The following is a 20,831-nucleotide window of genomic DNA, read 5'->3' on the forward strand; positions in this document are numbered from 1 at the left end:
TAAACATATGCCACAAATAATAATAATAAACAGAAGCCTAGGGATAAGGGAAAACAAAGAAACAACAAGCAACTGTAACAAAATTTACGCTACACGTGTAAGAAAAAACATACGAAAGAGAAATCCGGACAAGTTCTACTCTAACTAATTATCAATTAACATAAGAAAACCAATCAGGAACTCCCACAATCAGCACCAATTGAATCAGGAGGAGGAGACTCCGGGTCGTCACACATTTTAATTTAAAAACTTTGTGCAATTCTAGTTGTTAGTTTGAACTGTATATCTCAGTTGAGAAATACAAATTTCAGCATTTTCAGTTATCTGTGTTTGCATTTTCCTTGATATCAACCAAGTTGACTCATTAAACCAGTTTGTCGTTGTCGCAATCGCACATCGCAATTTTTACGCAATTTTCATCGCAATGTTACATGTATACAACCCTGATGGCAACACGGTTAAAGAGATCAAAAATCAGTTCACAATTTAGCATCTCCACTGTCTTGGCATCATGTTCACCACGGTTAGTGGCAATCAAATGAATCGCCTAGGAGGAATCTAAAATGGCCAATTTTCTGTGGGGAGGAGCTAATGGGTATGTGAATGTTGTTTGGGTCGATGAGAACTATATACATACCAAGTTTTGGGCCCTAAGAGAAATCCTAAGAAAAACAATAGGGTCCTAATTAAACTTAAGCACTCAATTTACCTGTACCGTTTTTTACCTTTTAATGTTAGAAGGGAAATTGGGCTACAAAATTATCCATTGCATGATATTTTGAGTGTATTGTTAATTTTTTTTCTCTTTAGGCACGTCACAGACAATCGTTAATGTTAACTCTTGTGGCCCTGCCTCAGGAGCTCAGAGAATGTTCTCTCAGACACAAAGCATGATGGGAATGGGTCAGGGCCAGAGTAGCGGCCCCCCTTCTGGAGTCCCTTCCGTTGCCAGTCAAGCAGATATGAATCTCCCACCCTGTGCAAGGGGTCTTGATGTCATTTATGGGAACATGCCTCTGCATTCCTCCCACCCCAACCAACAGAGACCATTAGTACAAACTATGTCTGCTGCCTACCGCCAGAACATTTTAACAGTCCAGCAGCAAGCACATTTGAAGAGCCAACCCAACACTGCCATGCTTAAACAACAACAGAAGGACATTGTGCGGCTTCCTAAGAGCATGTCCAATGTCATGCCTAATAACATGAGCTCTTCCATGCCATCCAGTATTCAAGGTGCCTTGCCCACACAGGCCCAACCCTGGCAGCAGCAGCCCCAGCAGCATCCTGGTCTGCAACAGGCTATGGGGTCCCAGCCAGGCTCTGCTAATGGAGGCATGACTGCAGGCTTTCCCAACTCTGGCTTCCATGCGCAGTCGAGGATGACTAAACTTCCCAACAATGCCCAATTTTCCCAGGTTGGACTGGGTAACAGTGTGGCTGGAAGAGCCCTGGCTGGTATGAACACTGGACAGATAATGCCTAATATGAAGCAACAACGGACAAATAACCCAGCCATGGAGCAGCAGATGCCTCCTTCCAACCAGCTGACTCTCCAGCAAGGCCAACCGGTGCCTCAAAGCCAGCAGGTTCTGCCAGATCTTGGGCCTTTTAGCCAGACTCAGACTGTATCCAGCTGCACTGCAGGGCTTCAAAGCAATCAAGCCTATCAGCTTAACAGGACAGCCAATCAGCAACTCCAGTTTGGCTACAATAGCCAATCGAGTGGCAGCTTGTCTGGTTTCCCTGCTGAAACTGAACTGGACTCACTGTTGAAAAATCATTCAACGCAGGAGTGGATGGATGATTTAGATGAGCTGTTGGCCAGTCACCAATGACTGACACATACTGACCAATAACAGACTTTTTAAGCAAATGTTGGTGCCTTTGTTATGGGGAGGTATAATGGATTTACTGGTTGTATAGTTGTCAGAATGTCTGTTTCCTCTATTGAGTATGTACTTGGTGTATGTAATCTAATATGAGTTCAGTACAGGACCAAGAGCCTGTGTAGTATTGAAATGTTGTCTGGGCTAGGAAGAAAATGCTCTACTACTGAACATGTGGCTCAATAAAACCACTGAATTTTACTATATGATAAGTGTATGCAAAGAAAAAAACGGTATGTTCCGCTGTTCGTGCAGTTTTTTATTTATTTGCATTGCCTGTAGGTGTGTGGAGAGTGTTAAATATGAGTAGTCCCTTTAAACAGCCTCACAAGCCTTCATTTTGCACTCTTTAGTTGCATAACTGATTTACACATGCAACTGAATATGTAAGTAAAAAGTGTGGTCAATTACTTAAAGGAAAAGATCACCCAAAAGTAAGAATTCTGTCATTATGTACTCACTCTCCTGTCTTTCAGAACTTTCTTTTTGAATTCCAAAGAAATTTGGCATCTGAAACTGAGCTCTGTGGTTGTTAGTCGATTTGCTGTCACATAACGCCTTTGTAATGCAGATGCAGTGAAATGGTGATATGTAAAACGAGGATCAGGAAAATAAATGTTTGAAATCTGGACTGACACATCAAGGCTAAAGTATAACATGCAATAACTTATATTCCTTTTTACTTTCTGTGACTCAAACAGTAAGTCACACAGGTTTGAAAAGATATAAGAGTGAGAAAATAATGTAAGTTTTCATATTTGAGTGAAGTAACCTATTAGGTTCTATACCCTCTGTGTTCATTATAAGAATTGGATACTTTGACAGGATGTGTCAGGTTATATGAATAAAAGTTATTTGATAAAGACTTGCAGCGCAGTTTAGAACACTACAATGACAAAGTGAAAGTGTGTATACCTATGTGGTCTTTGATCAGTCATATTACACTTTTTTTACTTTGAAAAGCTGTGTTACAGACTTCTGCATTGGTTAGAGGGTTAATATTGCATGAATAAGTGTAACCTGCATAACGGCTGTGACATGAGTTATTTTATATATTATGTATTTAGTTCTTATTGTTCAGGAGACGATAGATCTTATTTTATATATGTACATTATTGAAAAAGTTTTGTAAGTATTTTATACTTTTTTATTGTTCTTTGTAAACAAGAGTATGATGTAAATATAGCTCTTTAGAAATTGACTTGTTTGGTGTGTGTTTACATGTACTTTGGGTTTGAAGGTCTTACTGTGGTATTTGTTATGTTTGCGATTCGTTGTAGTCTTGGTTTTATCAGTTAATATGAAATGTAGGTTGTAATTTTGATTCATATTCATCAAGTCTAAACAGTATGCTATCTTTAACAAAATTATAGTTCGGTAATTTGTAAGCCAGTGAATAGAATGAGGTTTAAGTTTTAGTTGGACAATAAAAACTGCTAATGAACTAAATAATAACATGGATGAGGTATCCTGAGAAATGGAAAGAGACAATTGTATAAATGGTTGGGATCTGAACCTGTTTCTGCCCTGGTTGTATCCCAGATTTTTGTTCAAACCTTTTTTCTGGCAGTTTATAGTGTCAGATTTCACCCTAACATGAGAATATTGTCCAGAACTTTGCTCCACCTGCTCTGGTCAAAATGAGGTAAGTGAACAAGGAAGAACTTTAATAGTGTTGTGTAGGCTGAGACTGTATCTTACTGTCCTGTTGCTTTTGCAATAATGCTGGATCAGGTGGTTTGTCTAGCAGCGGTCACTGTGTTGGGACTTCTGGAACAAGGTAAATTATTAATAGGTTAATATTTGTAAAAAAGGAAACTATGTTTACACTGTACAAGAATAATGGTATTGTCTTGTGACCTCTGATTTGTCATTTTAAATGTGAAATGTGATTTTTAATTCTCTGTAGATATTTGTATACATATACACTATAACGTGATTCAGTCTGTGACAACCCAGCTAAAGTCATTGTTTTGTGATTTACTGTTTTCTACATAATTTAAAGAACATTCCTTGAAAATATAACATTGATATCTTTAATATTAACTAGGGTCATATCAAATATTGAAATCATAGTGAAGTAAATGATCGAAATCACACATTATGCTGATAACTAGATGAGGTTAAAGTTTGTGAACAAACTTTATGTTGGCTTGAGAAAGTCTGGTGAAAAGGTTTGAATTGTGAGATAGAAAGGTTATAGATGTGTTACGGATAGAAAGATAAAAAGATAAGTAGATAGGTAGGTCTAATTTTAAAGAAATTTAATAATTAAAGTTAATAATTTTAAAGAAAGAAATATTTTAAGAAAAGAGATAGAAAGGAAAAAGAGGTTAGTGTTATAGATAAAAAGATAATTAGAAAAAAAGATAAGTAGGTAAGTAGACAGACAGACAGACTTGCATTTAGCATTAAGCAGACGCATTTATCCAAAGCAACATTTAAAACATTTTATTCCAAAGCGACAAAAATATTACTCTTTTTTTTTTTTTTAAGAAAAGAGATAGAAAGGAAAAAGAGGTTAGTATTATAGATAAAAAGATAAATTGATAAGTAGATAGGTAGGTCTAATTTAAAAGATATTTAATAATTAAAGTTAATAATTTTAAAGAAAACTATATTTTAAGAAAAGAGCTAGAAAGGAAAAGAGGTTAATAAAAAGATAAAGAGATAAATAGACAATAAGATAGGTATGTAGAGAATAATGCAGAGATTTATAGAGAGTGAGTGAATGTTCATGTTTAAAAGATAAGAATTGTAAAGAAAGAAAGAATAAATGTAAAGAAAGAAGGATGGATGGATAAATAGATAGAGATTAGTGCATTCAGCAGACACGTTTATCCTTTCTACATTTTTTCTTTAAAAATATAATAATTTTGTCTCATTGAAAAACAACTTATCTTTAAAAGATAAGAATTGTAAAGAAACAAAGAATAAATGTAAAGAAAGAAAGATGGATGAATAGATAGAGATAAGTGCACTCAGCAGACACGTTTATCCAAAGCGACTATTCATTTTTTTTCAAAGAGATAAAATTATTATTGTATTTTTAAAGAAAAGAGCTAGAAAGGAAAAGAGGTTAATAAAAAGATAAAAAGAAAGATAAAAAGATAAATAGTAGTAAGATAGGTAGGTAGAGATGAATGCAGAGATTTATAGAGAGTGAGTGAATGTTTATGTTTGAAAGTTGCCAGTTGACATTTGGAACATAAACATCTTCCCTGAACATTCCGTCAATGTAAATCAATGGGACTTTTTTGAGAGTATGATCGGCATTTTTAGGAAAACCGTAAGTCCAATCCCTTAGAAAAGATATAGCAACACGAGTGAGACCAGACTGAAGATGCGTGGGAAGTGGCTGTAGCTTAAAAGCTCTAGCAGTCAGAAAATTTCAGTAAGAAGAATAATAATAAGTTTATTTAGCATATCAGTATGTTGGCTCTCTCAAGCCAACATAATTAGATTGATTCTTTAGCCTGGTTTTCACAGACTATCACAATATCTCTTTCTATTAGCATACTTCGCTCTCATGGTGATCTATGCTAGGAGGAAGTATTCAGTCTCTCCTCCAGCCACTACAGGACCACCAGAGTTTGACAGAGTTTTTAGAGCCCAGTAAGTTTCTAAAGGAAATTCAGACATATTTTTGTATAATCCAATAGATATTTAGATCGATTAAATTATTTAAATATATCTTCCTTGTTATGAATTATGTGTATGTTCTGTGTAATTTGTCTCATACTTTTACAGGGCAAACTGTTCTGAATATTTTCCTATATTTGTCTTCTCTCTTTGGTTGGCTGGAGTTTTCTTTAGTCAAGGTGAGTTTACAACTTGACAAGTAATGTTAATTACACTTATTTGGACATGAAGTTTTTTATTTCAATAATATATGAAGAAATCATGTGTTAATTTTTTGTGTAGAGAAACTTACTTAATCCATATAAAAAAAATCCACAATAATGCAAATACATATGTTAATTCATACACAAGTTTTAAAGTGTCTTTATAGTGCACACACTCACAGAAGCAACCTATGCATAATTTCCCGTATAAATCCCAGTCAGAGGGGAAACTGTTTGTACATGTATCTCCACCGCATCCCCCCAATAATATATATACCATATATGGAACTTACAACGCCTAATTGCATAATGTTACAATATCTGCACATATGCATATTTTCAGCCTGCTCCTTTTTAAAATAACCAATAGGGTTACGTTTACGGCACAGTCAGCCTGGCAAAGCTGCATTTAACAGTTAATGCCTTCTCATAAGGGCACTAAATCCCTTTCCCTCTCATTCTCCTTCCTGGTGGAACATTCTTCCCAATGCGGGTCGGTCAACCACATCTCTCACAAATTAAAAAAAACTACTTAAAACACACCTCTTCGGCGACTACTTGACAGACAAATAAAATAAAAATAAAACGTACACTATCCCTCTTCTCTCAACAGGTAGTGGTCTAGCTTTTGTTGAAACTAGTAACTTTGTATTAGCACATGACATATCGCTTATTGCTCCCTGAACTCTTTGTAAGTCACTTTGGATAAAAGCGTCTGCTAAATGATTAAATGTAAACAGCGTGATAGCCACAGTGGTGTAAAAGTATATTGAAAAGAAAAGAAAGATCAGTGAAACCAGTGATATGTCATTTGTAGCTTGTTATTTACGTTGGTGAGTGACGTAAATTACGCGTTTGTCTTCTCCTTTACCAATCAAGGCTGCAATTTCCGATCTCATCCATAGAACATTAACATTCAATATTATTTGTTGACTTGACTTGAAACGAGTCAGAAACGTTTTGTTATGATCAACACATATGATCAGCTTTGTGCAATCTTGTCTCTGAACCGGAGGACACTCACGTGCAACCTGCTTGCATGACACTAACCCGAAATTAAGACTTAAATGTTAATATTTACTCTGTCTGGATCATCCCCATCTCCCATCTAGTGCATTATGTGTTGTTCACCATGGACATAATAAATGTGGCTGATATGAGGCGCTGCTTCCACGTCTCTTATAGTGAAGGGACTTCTTTAAGACTTTGGATTCTAAGCTTCTCTTCACTACAAATGAGGAGAAATGCAGCCCTCTGTATTGTATGGTCTCTTTAGCGACGGAAGTCCGCCTTCCAATAAACCGTCAATCAATCATCATGGGCTCTGATATTTTTTCTTTACAAAGTGATGTCACTAACTTCTGGCGTGGCATGTGCAATACAGTGTTTTGGTCATTATTGTTTGCGGGTAATGTTTTAAATGATGCACATACTCTCTCATGAATCAATATTAGATGTAGTCGAATTACGCAGCATCTGCGCATTTCTGGCTTTAACATAACAAACACTTTACTTGTTGCTTCATGACGTTTAAGTGTTTATATTTACTCCGAAATGTGTAGTAATGACAATTTTAGAGAGAGCGTAACCACTAACTATTAGTTCAGTACAGAAAAGAATAACAGTCTATCAGTGTCTTAATCTTTATTTGTGATAAATACAACAAACACAGTACAGCTGTTGCTTTATGACTTCAATCGCTGAAAACTTATTTTCTTTAAAATGTCACTGCAAATTCTGCTCTCTGAAGGTGCACTCATCACATCACAGGGACGAAAAGCATATCTTGCTAGCTTGCTCATACATGTAATATCTAAGTAATATATCAATAAGTATTATATTCCGCCTTAAAACACCACTTCCCAAACGCTTCCATCTGTAATTCGTACATTAATAATTCCAACAATATCGTGTCCTGTATCTGTATTGGTATAACGATAGTTGAGACGTAAACTCTGCTGTTCTCCTTCATTTAGAATGACTTTTAAAAATTAAACCTTGGTTTTCATTAATCGTTATAAAGCTAGGTTTTTATCTCTGTTTACTATTACAATAATTAAAAAGCTGTTTTTTCATATTAATCAACAAAGCTCTACTACGCTAGGTTTGTCGCACAAAATGGCGATAAGTCACTGGGGCACATAATATCGCTGTGATGGGTCACATCGCCTTTCAATCAAACTCCTTGTGAAGGGTCAATTATGACAGCAATATCATATTCTACGATCATATATATCAGACTTTGTGTAGTTCCACAACTGATAACAATAACTTTACTTGATGCTCGTGCATGCACCCTTGCTATCTAAAGTTGTGTTGCTGACAGAAGTTTGAGTTTTCTAACCCTGCCATCACTTCCAGGGAAGACTTCTTCCACCTTGGCTAGCTTCCAATGACTTTGTGGGGCTGAATCATTTCGGAGCAAAAGAATATAATTTGCCTTGGCGTTTCTTCTGCTCTTATGCCATTTAAGACCTCTGTTGCAAAGTTATGAGTCACTCCTTCCTCCACCTGGACCAAATCTAATTCGCGATTCTGTTTTACAAATTCTCCTAGGGGTGGTGCAATGATGCTGGATTTCACTGCAAGTATGTGATTCGGCATCAATGGTTCTGGTCCCATGGGATCATTTGATGTTTTCCAGGGTAAATGGTCGGCTATTAATGATCGCCATTACCTCATACTTGAATGTTCTTAAGGAAGAGGTATCCAATCTTGTGGCTTGATGATCGAGAATAGCTGTAATCACACTCCTCACAGTCCTAATCTTTCTCTCCTAGACACCACCCATGTGAATGGAGACAGGCGGATTCATGACAAAGTTACATCCTAACTCTTTCAAACTTCCTAGTTACTTTCCCTTCATCAATTCCAAGAACTCTCCCTTTACAGCAATTAAGTTGCTACCCTGGTCGCTATAGAGTTTACTTACATTGCCACGGAAATAAAGCAACGAAGTGCGTTTATGGAAGGAATCTGTACTAAGATAATCTAGAACCTCAAGAAAAATAAATTGAGACTACTTTTTCCAGAACTTTAGATAAGAAAGGTAGATTCGAAATGGGTCTGTAGTTAACTAGTTCTCCAGGGTCGAGATGGTTTTTTTTGACAAGGGGCCTTATAACAGCCACCTTATATGCTTTAGGCACATGTCCTAATGTCAGAGATGAGTTAATAATGCTAAGTAGAGGATCTATCATTTCTGGGAGCATCTCTTTCAGTAGATTTGTAGGTATAGGGTCTAGCATGCATGCAGTTGATTTAGATGATCTAATGATTTTAGAGAGTTCATTGTGATCTATAGTAGAAAATAATCGCAATTTCTCCTTAGAGACGCTGTAGTTAGTCGTTTGTTCAGCGGGTTTCACTTCTGGTTGCTTAGTTATAATTCTTTCTCGAATATCTTGGATTTTATTTGTGAAATAGTTCATAAATTCATCACTGCTATGCTGGTATACAGAATCAGAAGTCGCTGACGATTTATTTTTGGTTAATTTAGCCACTGTATCAAATAAAAACCTAGGGTTATGCTGTTTTTCTTCTATTAGTGATGAAAGGTAGGCGGATCTAGACATGTTTTGGCTTTCCTGTATTTTTTAATACTATCCTTCCAGGCAGTACGAAATACCTCTAATTTAGTTTTCTTAAAGTTGCGCTCCATTTTTCGTGCCGCTTTCTTTAGAGCCTGAGTGTGTTCATTATTCCTTGGTGTCGGTCTGTCATTTTTAATCTTCTTTAAGTGCAGAGGAGCAACTATGTCTAGTGCTTCCGAGAAGGTGGCATTAATATTTTCAATGGTAAAGTCAAGATCTTCAACGTTATTACTCATGCTAGAGATCTGAGACAATTGAGGCAAATTATCAAGAAACGCACCTTTTGTAGTCGAAGTTATTGTTCTACAATATTTGTAACTTGGAGTTTGATTTGCCACCATTGGGTAGTGAAGCAAGCATGAAATGCTGCGCCCTTTTAATAGCCAACCTTTGTTCCATGCTGCAGCCACAGAACCAGGCGGGACCACGGTTAAGATACTCAATTGTTTAAACTATTAAATAAATACCTCAATGAAGAATATTAAACCTGTATCTGTGTAGTGATTTATTCAAACACTAGCGTGCACTCTAGTCCTGAAATGTTGTCCCGCTAGTAGATATTCAATGCGCGCATACCGACAACATGCAACTTACACAATACTTTCGAGTGAATTGTTAACAAAACAAAAAAAATTATAACATTTTTTATAAACCCACAGAAACCAAATAGTAAAGACAAATTCAATTTTCCCTAAAGAAATAATATATGGAGGAAACTCTTATAACTCTTCGCCTTAGCCATCACAGTATCTCATAATAATGAATAATTTTGAGTTAGTTTTCCATTATTATGAGATACTAGGTAATTATTATGAGATACTAAGTCGAAAATATTCATTATTTCATTATTATGAGATACTAAGTCATTATAATGAGAAGGTTTCTTATTATTTTGAGATACTAAGTCATTATTATGAGAAGCTAATTTAAAAAAATTCCAAACCCTGGCGAAACGGGCTTACATGTTTGTGTAATCAAGTGAAGGATCAATGAAGACATCCTCTCCAATCATTTGGGGTGAAATTTGTTTTTATTTTTCAGATATAATTGTAACATAGGTTTACTTTCAATAATGAAATGTACACATTTTAATACAAATACAAAACCATAACATTTAGTGCACGCACATTACATGAATTTGGAAGGAGAAGGCAGGTAGAGGGTCATGAATCTGGAATCGGCCTCAAACCAGGCTGTGGCCTAGTAGAGCATTGGGCTTGTTATCAGAAGGTTGCCGGTTCGAATCTCAGTGCCAGCAGGTCATGACTGAAGTGCCCTTGAGCAAGTCATCTTACCCCTGATTGCTCTGCAGTAATGTGCCACTGTAAAAAAAACTACTTGTAAGTCGCTTTGGAAAAAAGCGTCTGCCAAATGAATAAATGTAAATGAACAACCTCGCCATGGTGGAACCTGACACATTAACGTAGGTGACCCCTTCACCTTGACAGGCCGGCTCAGTTTAGATGTGCAGCGTTATAACAGACAAGTAATGGTGTTCCGTCCACTGTGACGAGTTTTGGCCACGTTAAAGACCGCTTCATCAACAAAGATCTACTTGTGATGGTTCACATCAGCAACAAGCACCATCGCCTGCTAAAAAATACAGCTGCAGGGGCATACTGCTGGGCAGTCAGCACACGGCCACCACTATGGGGTTAATTCTAAGCATAGAACAGAGTATACTGTATTGACAAAGTAAAGTAAAGATCATACTGTAACATGTCTGATGAATTTACATGCATTACAGTTTACCGTAAATGTATGGTAAAGCATAGTAGATATCCTTCACACTTACCGGTTTTCTTGGCGAAAAGTTTGGATGATAGAATTCCACATGTCCTTGCTGTCTATCCTGCCCCACTTGTATTCATGGTGACCAATTGTGATTACCACTATGTGAAATCAATTAGCAATAATGAGTATTCATCATCTGTGGTAACAAGTGATTTAGATGTTTGTACAAACACACATTTTATTTGTGTAGTTCTCGAATTCCATCCATTTACTCAAATCAGAAGAGAAGGATATCAAAAGAATTGTGAGCATTAAAGCGATCAACCAAAGCGATAATAGCACCAAAGTGATCAACAAAAACTGTAATTGATCAAAACCTTTGCGTGGAAAGTGGCAAACACAAGTTTCCAGCCCCATTTTGTGAGTACACAACATTTATAAATGAGACAACTGCGCATCCACCCACAATCTCTACTCAACTCCGTAACTCTCCCAATCCACCAAATACTGGAGGTGACCCCCTTGACGCCCCCTAAATAAATTATTTGAAAGGGGTGAGACCAGTTAAAGAGTAGACAATGGAGTTCTGTGTGAAATACTGTATGTTCTGTTAATGGCCGTAATACCACCTGAGGTATCCACCGATCTCCGGGTTGAGATGTGAAATTGGCCATTGGCTTGCAGATAGTAACCTGAGGTAAGGCTTACATTGATATCCAGTTGTTTGCAAAAGGCTCTGCAGACTTGAGATGTGAATTGTGGACCTCTTTCTGTGACAATGCTCTCTGGCATAGTTTCGGAACCATTTTTACGGTGGTTTGTTGTGACTGCTTGTACTTTGGAATAATCCATCTCTGGTACATGGTTGCTAATGTGGTACGCCAAAAAAAGAGCATATTGCGCTGCACATGACAGGACTATACACACCAAATCAGATACTTTTACCGAAGTTGTTTTGGAATTTGTGACTTGTAACTTTTAATCATCATCGTGAACAGCTTGATGAGAGCGACGAAAGGCTGTAAGGAAAGCGTGTGCAGAAAACCCCTTAAATGGAAACTGTTTGGTCATGTTTAATTCAAATTACTAGTCTTGTGCACGAAAAATAGTAGTAGGACTGAAAGAACAAAGTCTATAACAACCTCTTACAACAGAATGTAATTTTCTGTTGCTTTTTGTGAGGTTTTTCCCCACCTTGTTACACTTGTGTTGTTTCCGGTCAAAATGACCCGCCTAAAAAAATAAACCTCCACGTTATGCAGTTTTATCACCAAACATTGGATTCAATATTTTTGTCAACTTGTTTTCTCCCATTTAGGACTGGTCTTGTGATTAATTTTTAAACAGATTAATCGTAGTTAATCTGATTTTAGGCAAAAAAAAATGTTTTTTAATAATTTTGTCGATATTACACAAAATATGACAAAAAATTGCACTGATGTTCACACTAGCCTACTTTAATCTAGACCAGTGTTTCTCAAACTGTGGTACGCGTACCACTGGTGGTACATGAAGATACCCCTGACAGGGCCCCAACCAAGAGGTTAAAACTAATGAATTTTTTATTATATTATACACTATATAAATCATCATCATTTAGTATATTTAAAATAATAATAAAATGAATGATGTCTTTTATTTTACTTATTTTGGCAATAAAAGTTGAATATCTCCAATTGACCAAAAAGTAAACATCCATGTTGACCGAGCACCCCCCTTTGTCTGCATGAAATGGTTTGGTCCTGCCTTAGCGCACTCATCAGTGACGTGTTTAGTTGCAGAAAGTCGCGACGTGTCAGAAACAGAGACCACTATGTTGCGCAGAAAAAATCTGGTTTCCAAAAAAGATAAAGAAAGACAATTGAGCGATGAGAGACAAAAGAAATCTGTAACCCAGTTTTTCACCAAGAAAGGTGGGTAGGATTCAGTCTGTGAGTGGTATTAACCTGTTGTCCATAGTGAAATAAGCTAGCTAGCTGCAGGCTAGTGTCAGCCTACATTTCATTAACATTTAATCATTGTAGGGAAACGTTTAGCAAGATATTCATATTAAATCATTGTCCATGCCCATCTTAGCAGACTTAACAACAAATGAGTCAGCAGCACCCCAGTCTCCCCATAACTGCACCCCTCCCTGTCCCAGTGAAGAAGGTGAGCAACATTGTGTTAATGACTTAACCATAACAAAAAAGAAAGTGGAATATTTATTAATGACAGAAATCAAACACACATTATTTTCTCACATAATGACCATTATGACATAAAAAAAGAAAAAAAGAACCTCTTGTCTGTATTAGATGTATTTAGAAACAATGAGTAGCTCACCTCAACCTGCATGTAGGTTACAGATAATATTAAAATAATCCAGTTTGATGCGTTCATTTAGACTGAATTTTGGCCGTTAAATGACATCTATAGATACAGACCTTATTATTCCCATCATGAAGGGCAATTTATTTCAGAAGCTTGTACACACACACAAATCCATCATATCTAATGTATGTAATCAAGTGATGATAATACAGAACTATAGGTAATTTGGGTCAATGTTCTGTAGTGTTAGTGTAATTTATTGGTATATATTTCCATTGTTCTTATTTGTACCATGTTAACTAATGAGGGGGCCCAATTAGATTTTTTGTCATGGGGCCCAAAATTCCTGGCAGCGCCCCTGTTCACATGCACTCTTTCTCGATGAGCTCTGTGTAAGCTTGCGAGTCCTCTGTCCTTACAAACGTGCAGTGTTTGCGTTTTGGTTTCAGACCCCTCTATTTTTTATTGATTAGCATTATTTATTTTTGAACAAAGCGACTTAAGTAACAGTGCACTTTATTTTCACTCTTTCAGACCCCTCTATTTATTTTTTTAAGTGGTTACAATTATTTATTGTTTAACATAGACATTTTATTAACAGTGCACTTTATTTTCACTCTTTCAGACCCCTCTATTTATTGGTGTATAGATGCAAGGAGGGAGTGATTGTTCTTAATAAAATAGTTTGTTCGGTTGTGTTGTAATCAGTCGCAAAAACAGAAATATAACAGTAAATAAACATCTGTTCTGCCTATCGGGTATCGGGCACATAAACATGCAAATAATCGGTATCTGTTTAAAAAAAAAAAACGATATCAGTTAATCTGTTTTATCAGTTTGCATTTGGAGTGTATTAGTAAGCGCTTTAAAAATATTCCTTACAAAAGTCGTATCTGTGTGTAAAGTACTGTTTGTTTGTAGTTATGCCCCCTTATTTTAATTTCATCCTACAGCCGGCCCTGTGAGAAGTTATCCTCTGCGTACAAATATGAAACAATCCACACAGATATTAGTGAATCTTTTCCCCATCATTGGAACTAGATCACGTTAGCCATTATGGTCTACATAAAATCAATTTTTCCATTCAACAGAGCAAGATGCATAGAAATCCAGAGCCGTATAGGGTGTAAGACGTGCAGTATCTGTGGCTGAAGAAACTACCCAGCGGAATGTTGTCGTTTTGTGACATTTTGTTTTGTTACCTGATTGAGTCTCCTGCTAGGCGACAACTGGAATATCAGAATCCCAGGGTTATTCAATAGTCTATTTTTTATCACACGTTCATTAAAGCTATGATAGAAAAGACCAGTATGTCCTCACATGTTAAAAGAATACATTTTATGCACAGTTTTGACTGTAGCACGTCCATTATAAGGAAACGTGGCTCATTATAATTTCAATTTTATTCATATAGCGCTTTTCACAATGTGCATTGTTCCAAAGAAGCTTTACATGGGAAAAATAAGAAACCGAAAAACACAGTACATGGTGTTTATATAACAAGTTAAATTATTCTAGTTATTAATATCTAATAAATGCAGTCTCCCAATGCTTGGCTGAAAAGATGTGTCTTTAATCTAGATTTAAATTGGGCGAGTGTGTTTGATCATAGAATAGTGTTGGGAAGGATATTCCAGAGTTTAGGTGCTACGTATGAGAAAGCTCGACCCCCTTTGGTGAATTTAGTTATTCTAGGTGTTATCAAAAGTCCTGAGTTTTTAGATTTTAGAGAGCGTGATGGGTTGAAGTGTGATATAAAGCCTTAAACAGTTTAGCCCCTACCTACATAACAGAGCTGCTAAGTTATAAAATGAACTTTAAAGTCAATACGAAACTTAATGGGTAGCCAGTGAATGGTTGATAACATTGGGGTTATGTAGTCAAGTCTTAAGGTCACAAATGCATGAATAAGCTTCTCTGGCTTTCTTATAAGGGCATTAAATCGTTTCCCGCTCATTCTCCTTCACAACTCCTTCCTGGTGGATATTCTTCCTAACACGGTCCGGTCAACCACACCTCTCACAACCTTCAAAAAACAACTTAAAACCCGTCTCTTCTGTGAATACTTGACAGACAAATGAGAAAAAAACTAACCCTCTTTTCTCAACAGGTAGTGGTCTAACTTTTGTTGAAACTAGTAACTTTGTATAAGCACCTATCGCACTATTGCTCTTTTATGACATATCGCTTATTGCTCCCTTTGTAAGTCGCTTTGGATAAAAGCGTCTGCTAAATGACAATGTAAATGTTGATCATGATTTCAAAGGAGCTGAAGTGTCCAGGCCAGATGAGAGAATCAGATTCAGTTTAGCAACTTTGTCATTTAGCGCATCAGATGGTGAAAAACAACTTAAGGAAGAGACAATGAGATCAGAAAAGTCAGAGGGCTCCATTTGCGATAATGAATAATGTGAGGAGCTGGGGTATTTATTAAAGGAAGTTTCATATTTAAAACTGTAGCCCTGAAGTCTCTTGTTGTTGTAGAATCTTTTATGTCCATGAGGATGTTATAATCCCCCAAAATGAGAATTCTCTCATAGACAGCATTTCTGCAAAATCAGAGAGTAAGTGCCTTTATTTCTCTTTGGGGGCCTGTAGACAGTAACTATGGAAGTAGATAGTGATGAAGAAATACTCAGAACAAGACATTCCAATGTGTTAAATTGGGGAACAAGCCACATGTTATAAGTTTGTGTAATACAATGATACCCCCACCTCTACCAGAGGATCGCGTGATCACATAAACCATTGCCGGCAAGAGACAATTAATTAAAAAGAAGATCATCGGACTCTTTATGCCAGGTTTCCATTAGGCATACTTAGGCATAAGTCCAGATCTTGTTCTCTGATTTAATGAAACCTCCTCATGCAATGCAGCTAAATTGTTCAAATTAACACCTGTCAGTCTCCACAGCAGTCTTTGTGGTTTGCGCAGAAATGTCGGGTACGTGAAAGGTTCCAAGGAGCCTATACAGGCCTAGGAGCCACCAAGGCAAATTTAAATAAATAAATAAAATAAAAATCGCTAGAGAGGAGCGGCAGCCAAACACGCCAGCGTACCTGTCATGATTCTGCCTTCTCGTCTTGATTTTCAAGTCTAGTGGTAGGATCATGACAGGGCCACATGTTTTGTGTGGAGAGACATATTTCTTGACATAATATGTGTTCTCTCCGGTCTCGTCTCTGACCCCGCCTCTCTTGTTTCCTCGTTAGCTTCCCCTCAGTGTTTCATGACCCACACCTGTCCCTTACCTTGCCTCGTGTTTGTTGAGTAAGTCGTGTCCTAGTCTTTAGCTTTAAGCATTTTTGTCTTTTGTTTCATGCCCCCGTCGAGGGAAGTCTTTGTTTACAGTTTGGATTTTAGTTTGTCAGTGTTTTCCCCCATTGTGGGTGTTTTGTTTTGTGTTTTAATATATTAAAATTGTGTGTTGTGGAATTTTCTTATTCCTTAAACTAGGCTCTTTCCTCCTGCACACAGAGTTTATATGTGACCCTGGACAACAAAACCAGTCTTATGGGTAAATTTTTCGAAATTGAGATTTTTACATCAACTGAAAGCTGAATAGTTAAGCTTTTTATTGATATATGGGTTGTTAAGATGGGACAATATCTGGTGGAGATACAAGAGTGTAAAACTCTGGAAGTAAAGGGTGCAAAAAATCTAAATAATGAGAAAATCGCAGGCCATCCACTCACAAAAATAAAGTTTTTATATATTTTGGGTTGAAAATTTACAAAATCTTTATGGAACATGATCTTTACTTAATATCCTAATGATTTGTGGCATAAAAGAAAATCTATAATTTTGACCCACACAATGTACATGAAGGACCCCTTCATTACTGCCTGCAATTGGGTTCTTCCTACACCATCCCTGACAATACCCTTTCAACCAGAAACCTGATTTTAGGAAACGCTCCATGGGGTCGTATTTGGGGAATGTTGAAAAAGACCAATGTGGCCGTATGTGTTGGAGGACTTGTTGAAAATAACATTGATATAATAAACTCATTATCAAGCAGTTTTTTTTGTAAAAAAACAACCCTTGTTGGGTCAGTTTAGTCTATTGTGTGTTCTGTCCTATATTTACCCAGCCACTGGGCTAAAACAATTTTAACAATTATTTTAGTGTAAGTATACAGTGTTTTTTATCTCTGTAATATATTTTTTATTTTTAAAGCAATAGCTGTCATCAGTGGGCTTCTGTACCTTTATGGACGGTACCGGTACTTCCATGGCTATGCAGAATCCACTCAGGGAAGGTAGTGGATTGGCATTCTAATTGAGTTATGTTTGTATTTGCAATGTTTTGTTTCTCACCTATCATGTTTCTGTTCTGGCAGACTGGGACCACTATACTTTAGTGCAAAGGTGCAGTGGGTGCTGATAGCTCTGGCTGGGCTGGGGATCATTTGCACCATGATACAAGTCTACCTTTAATCATGTTGTGGGCCATCCTAAACACACAGAGAATTTAAGTACTGAATTTCTGCATGAAGCTGAAGACAGCGGAAGCTTCACCCATGATGATTTACCTAAAAAGGAAAGACCATATATTAAAGGAAAAATTCTAAGTCAGCAAGACTCTTGGTATATTATCATTATTATTATTAAAATATGTTTATTATGAGTTATTACATTAAGGTACATTATGCTGATAATTCTTTGGCGTTACTATATTTATATAAATACATGATTTTATAATTAAGAATGAAAATTTTAAATTTGCTCAAAGTCGCATGGTTAAGTAATCTGATGTAGTGCCAATACCATGTGGCACTACCACACATCTGCAATACATTTTTAACTGTCTTACTAACAAAATATTGTCTTCTGTATATAACGTAAATTCCTATATAACGTTGTGTTTACATTTTCTCTGATTAGAATAATTGCTGACCCAATGCATTTTGTTTTCAGTTAATCTGTTAATAAAACCTTGTAGCTGGTGACATCTCTTGGTTTGTCTAAATTAAGGAATGTAAAGCAAGCATTAGCTTGCAACGAGGCTTAGGTATTGTCAGCTGTGATTCCCAACATTATAAATTCAACTATGTTTGTTGGATTGGTGATTTTAAACTCTTAAAGTGACCAGTTCCTTATTTAGGTTGTTCGTTGTTCAGTAAGATGTCACAAATTTCGGTACTGTTATTACAATATTTCAAATAAAGCTGTGTCAAAGTCTCTATTTATTTGTATTATTATTTTATTACACTTAGATTCTTACCTGCCTACTGCTTACTGTTAAGAGCTTGCTTAAACTACCTATGCACTTTTACTTCATCTGCACGTACAAATGAATTGATATTATGTAGAAACTCAAACAAATAGAATTAAATATGTGTTTGTAGGTAAAGGACGTTTCATGACGGGTGTATGTTGGTGGTGGGTATCTGGTGGAGCTCGAAAACATGTTTTTCTACAAAAGTGGGGCCTGACAAAAAAATTGGGAACCACTGCTATAACAAATGTAAAGAATTAAATGAATTAAATAAACACCATAAAGCAATGGAATACCCTGCATGTCAATACGCATAAACTTAGATCATAAAAGGATGCTGAAAGACGCTCATTAAACCACTTCATCTGCAGAGATCGCTGTGGCCCTGCGACTTTAGCCTAATTGTTGTTGCTTGCATTCATTGTATGTTTAAAGCAGTGGTTATCAACCCTGGCCCTTGAGATCGACCTTCCTGTTTTGCTTAGACCCAACCCTGATAAAACATCAAGCTAATCAAAGTCTTCAGGAATTTGGTGTAAGGTTTAGAGGTAGTCTGTGTCTTTGTTGTATTTATCTTTGTCCCTGTGTTTGTTTTTGTGTTGAGCACATGGCAGTTTTTTTTGACAGATTGCCATTTGCTCTCATGTCATCATGTTGTGTTTTCCCGCCCTCTTGTTATCCCATGAAGCATCTCGTCAAGGTTTACCACTCTCCTGACCTGTACCTAGTTTCTCTACCTCTTATTCTCCTCTATTTATTCCTTGCGTTTCTCTTGTCTTGTGGCAGTTTGTTGAGTGGTCTAGCCTAGCTATCACTTGTGTTCTAGCCACTATATTATACAGCATTTTCTGGCTGAGGCAAGACATTTGCTCAGAGTAAATATTTTGTCCTATTAATAGTTTAGTCTAGTGAAGTTGTTTTGTGTGTCCAGGTGCAGACTTGGTGATTTGGGGGCCCTAAGTGATTTCAAGCATGGGGCCTCAAAAGTACACTGTACACCACGAAAAGCAGAAAAAGAGAGATTAAACTCATACAAAAAAATTGTCTAACAGACTTGAAAGTTTGCAAAAAGAAGGAAAAACAAATGTGAACAAAATTTAAGGACTGATTCCAGAGATTAAAGGTCTGATGACAAGAAATGAAAATGCCTCTGTGGTGAGGAAGGCGGGACGAGAGCCTTGAGGCGGGGCCGGTGGCGTGAGTGATAGTTGCAATCAGCTGTGCGCACACCGGTCCCGCATCTCTCACAGAGGAGACCGGGAGCTTAAAAGGACGAACAGCAGGACTGTTGATGAGAGAGTACCGGGCCCGGACATTGTGTGTTTGTTTTATGGCCGGCAGTCGACCGTGAGGTGGCTGCCGTTCTTTACTTCCGTGTTTGTTTATTTGATTTAATTAAAGTTTTATTGTTTGAATGTTCGCCGGTTCCTGCCTCCTTCCTTCCCTTCTATGGAACTTTATAACTAAAGTGTAAATGCTGCTTACAAGTCTTGTTCAGCTTTGTAAAGATACCAGCAAACTGCATGACATGGTAATTCCTTTACTTCCTTAAACTGATTTGGAAAACAAAATGAATGGTTCTGGAGTATTATAAAATGCAGCGATGCATTTAAAGAAACAGTTACACAGTGGTTCATTACGGAAGCCGTAAAGTGCCAAACAAAACAACAAAACAAAAAAATAATCCTGAATCACAATTACAAATCTGAAAACACAACACCAAATCTGAAAACACATTAACCAACCAGAAAGCACAACGACAAATCTGTAAAACGCCCCTCTCGTTTCCTTGTTAGCTTCCACTGAGTGTTTCATTACCCACACCTGTACCTTGTTAGTTATCCTTTTTTAGTTTCCCTACTTAATGCCCTCATGTCTATTGTCTTGTGCTCGTTCGGTGTTGAAAGAGCCCTAGTTTGTTGTCTTGCTCGTGTTTAGGGTCCTTGCCTGTTGTCTACTAGTCTTGCCTTGCCTGTTGTCTACTAGTCTTGCCTTGCCTGTTGTCTACTAGTCTTGCCTTGCCTGTTGTCTACTAGTCTTGCCTTGCCTGTTGTCTACTTGCCTTGCCTTGCCTTGCCTGTTGTCTACTTGCCTTGCCTTGCCTTGCCTGTTGTCTACCTGCCTTGCCTTGCCTTGCCTGTTGTCTACCTGCCTTGCCTTGCCTGTTGTCTACCTGCCTTGCCTTGCCGGTTGTCTACTTGCCTTGCCTTGCCTGTTGTCTACTTGCCTTGCCTTG

General features: G+C 37.2%; 2 protein-coding genes across 3 annotated transcripts in view; both read left to right on the forward strand.

The window, feature by feature from the left end:
* maml1 (mastermind-like transcriptional coactivator 1) overlaps nt 1-3,090 on the forward strand; it is a 37,474-nt gene extending 34,384 nt beyond the window's left edge. For both annotated transcript variants that reach the window (XM_079479853.1, XM_079479852.1), the window contains one exon: nt 811-3,090. In XM_079479853.1, coding sequence (XP_079335979.1) covers nt 811-1,838 — 1,028 coding nt within the window. In that variant the 3' untranslated portion in view covers nt 1,839-3,090. The remainder of the gene's footprint in view (nt 1-810) is intronic.
* Nucleotides 3,091-3,492: 402 nt separating this feature from the next.
* ltc4s (leukotriene C4 synthase) lies at nt 3,493-18,561 on the forward strand. The gene is made up of 5 exons (XM_079479860.1): nt 3,493-3,669; nt 5,405-5,504; nt 5,640-5,710; nt 17,555-17,636; nt 17,718-18,561. Exons 1-5 carry the CDS (start codon nt 3,612-3,614, stop codon nt 17,812-17,814), a joined length of 408 nt encoding a protein of 135 aa, XP_079335986.1. The 5' UTR covers nt 3,493-3,611; the 3' UTR covers nt 17,815-18,561.
* The last annotated feature ends 2,270 nt before the right edge of the window (nt 18,562-20,831 follow it).

The sequence above is a fragment of the Barbatula barbatula genome (genome assembly GCF_947034865.1).
Source record: "Barbatula barbatula genome assembly, chromosome: 18".
NCBI classification, from domain to species: Eukaryota; Metazoa; Chordata; class Actinopteri; order Cypriniformes; family Nemacheilidae; genus Barbatula; species Barbatula barbatula.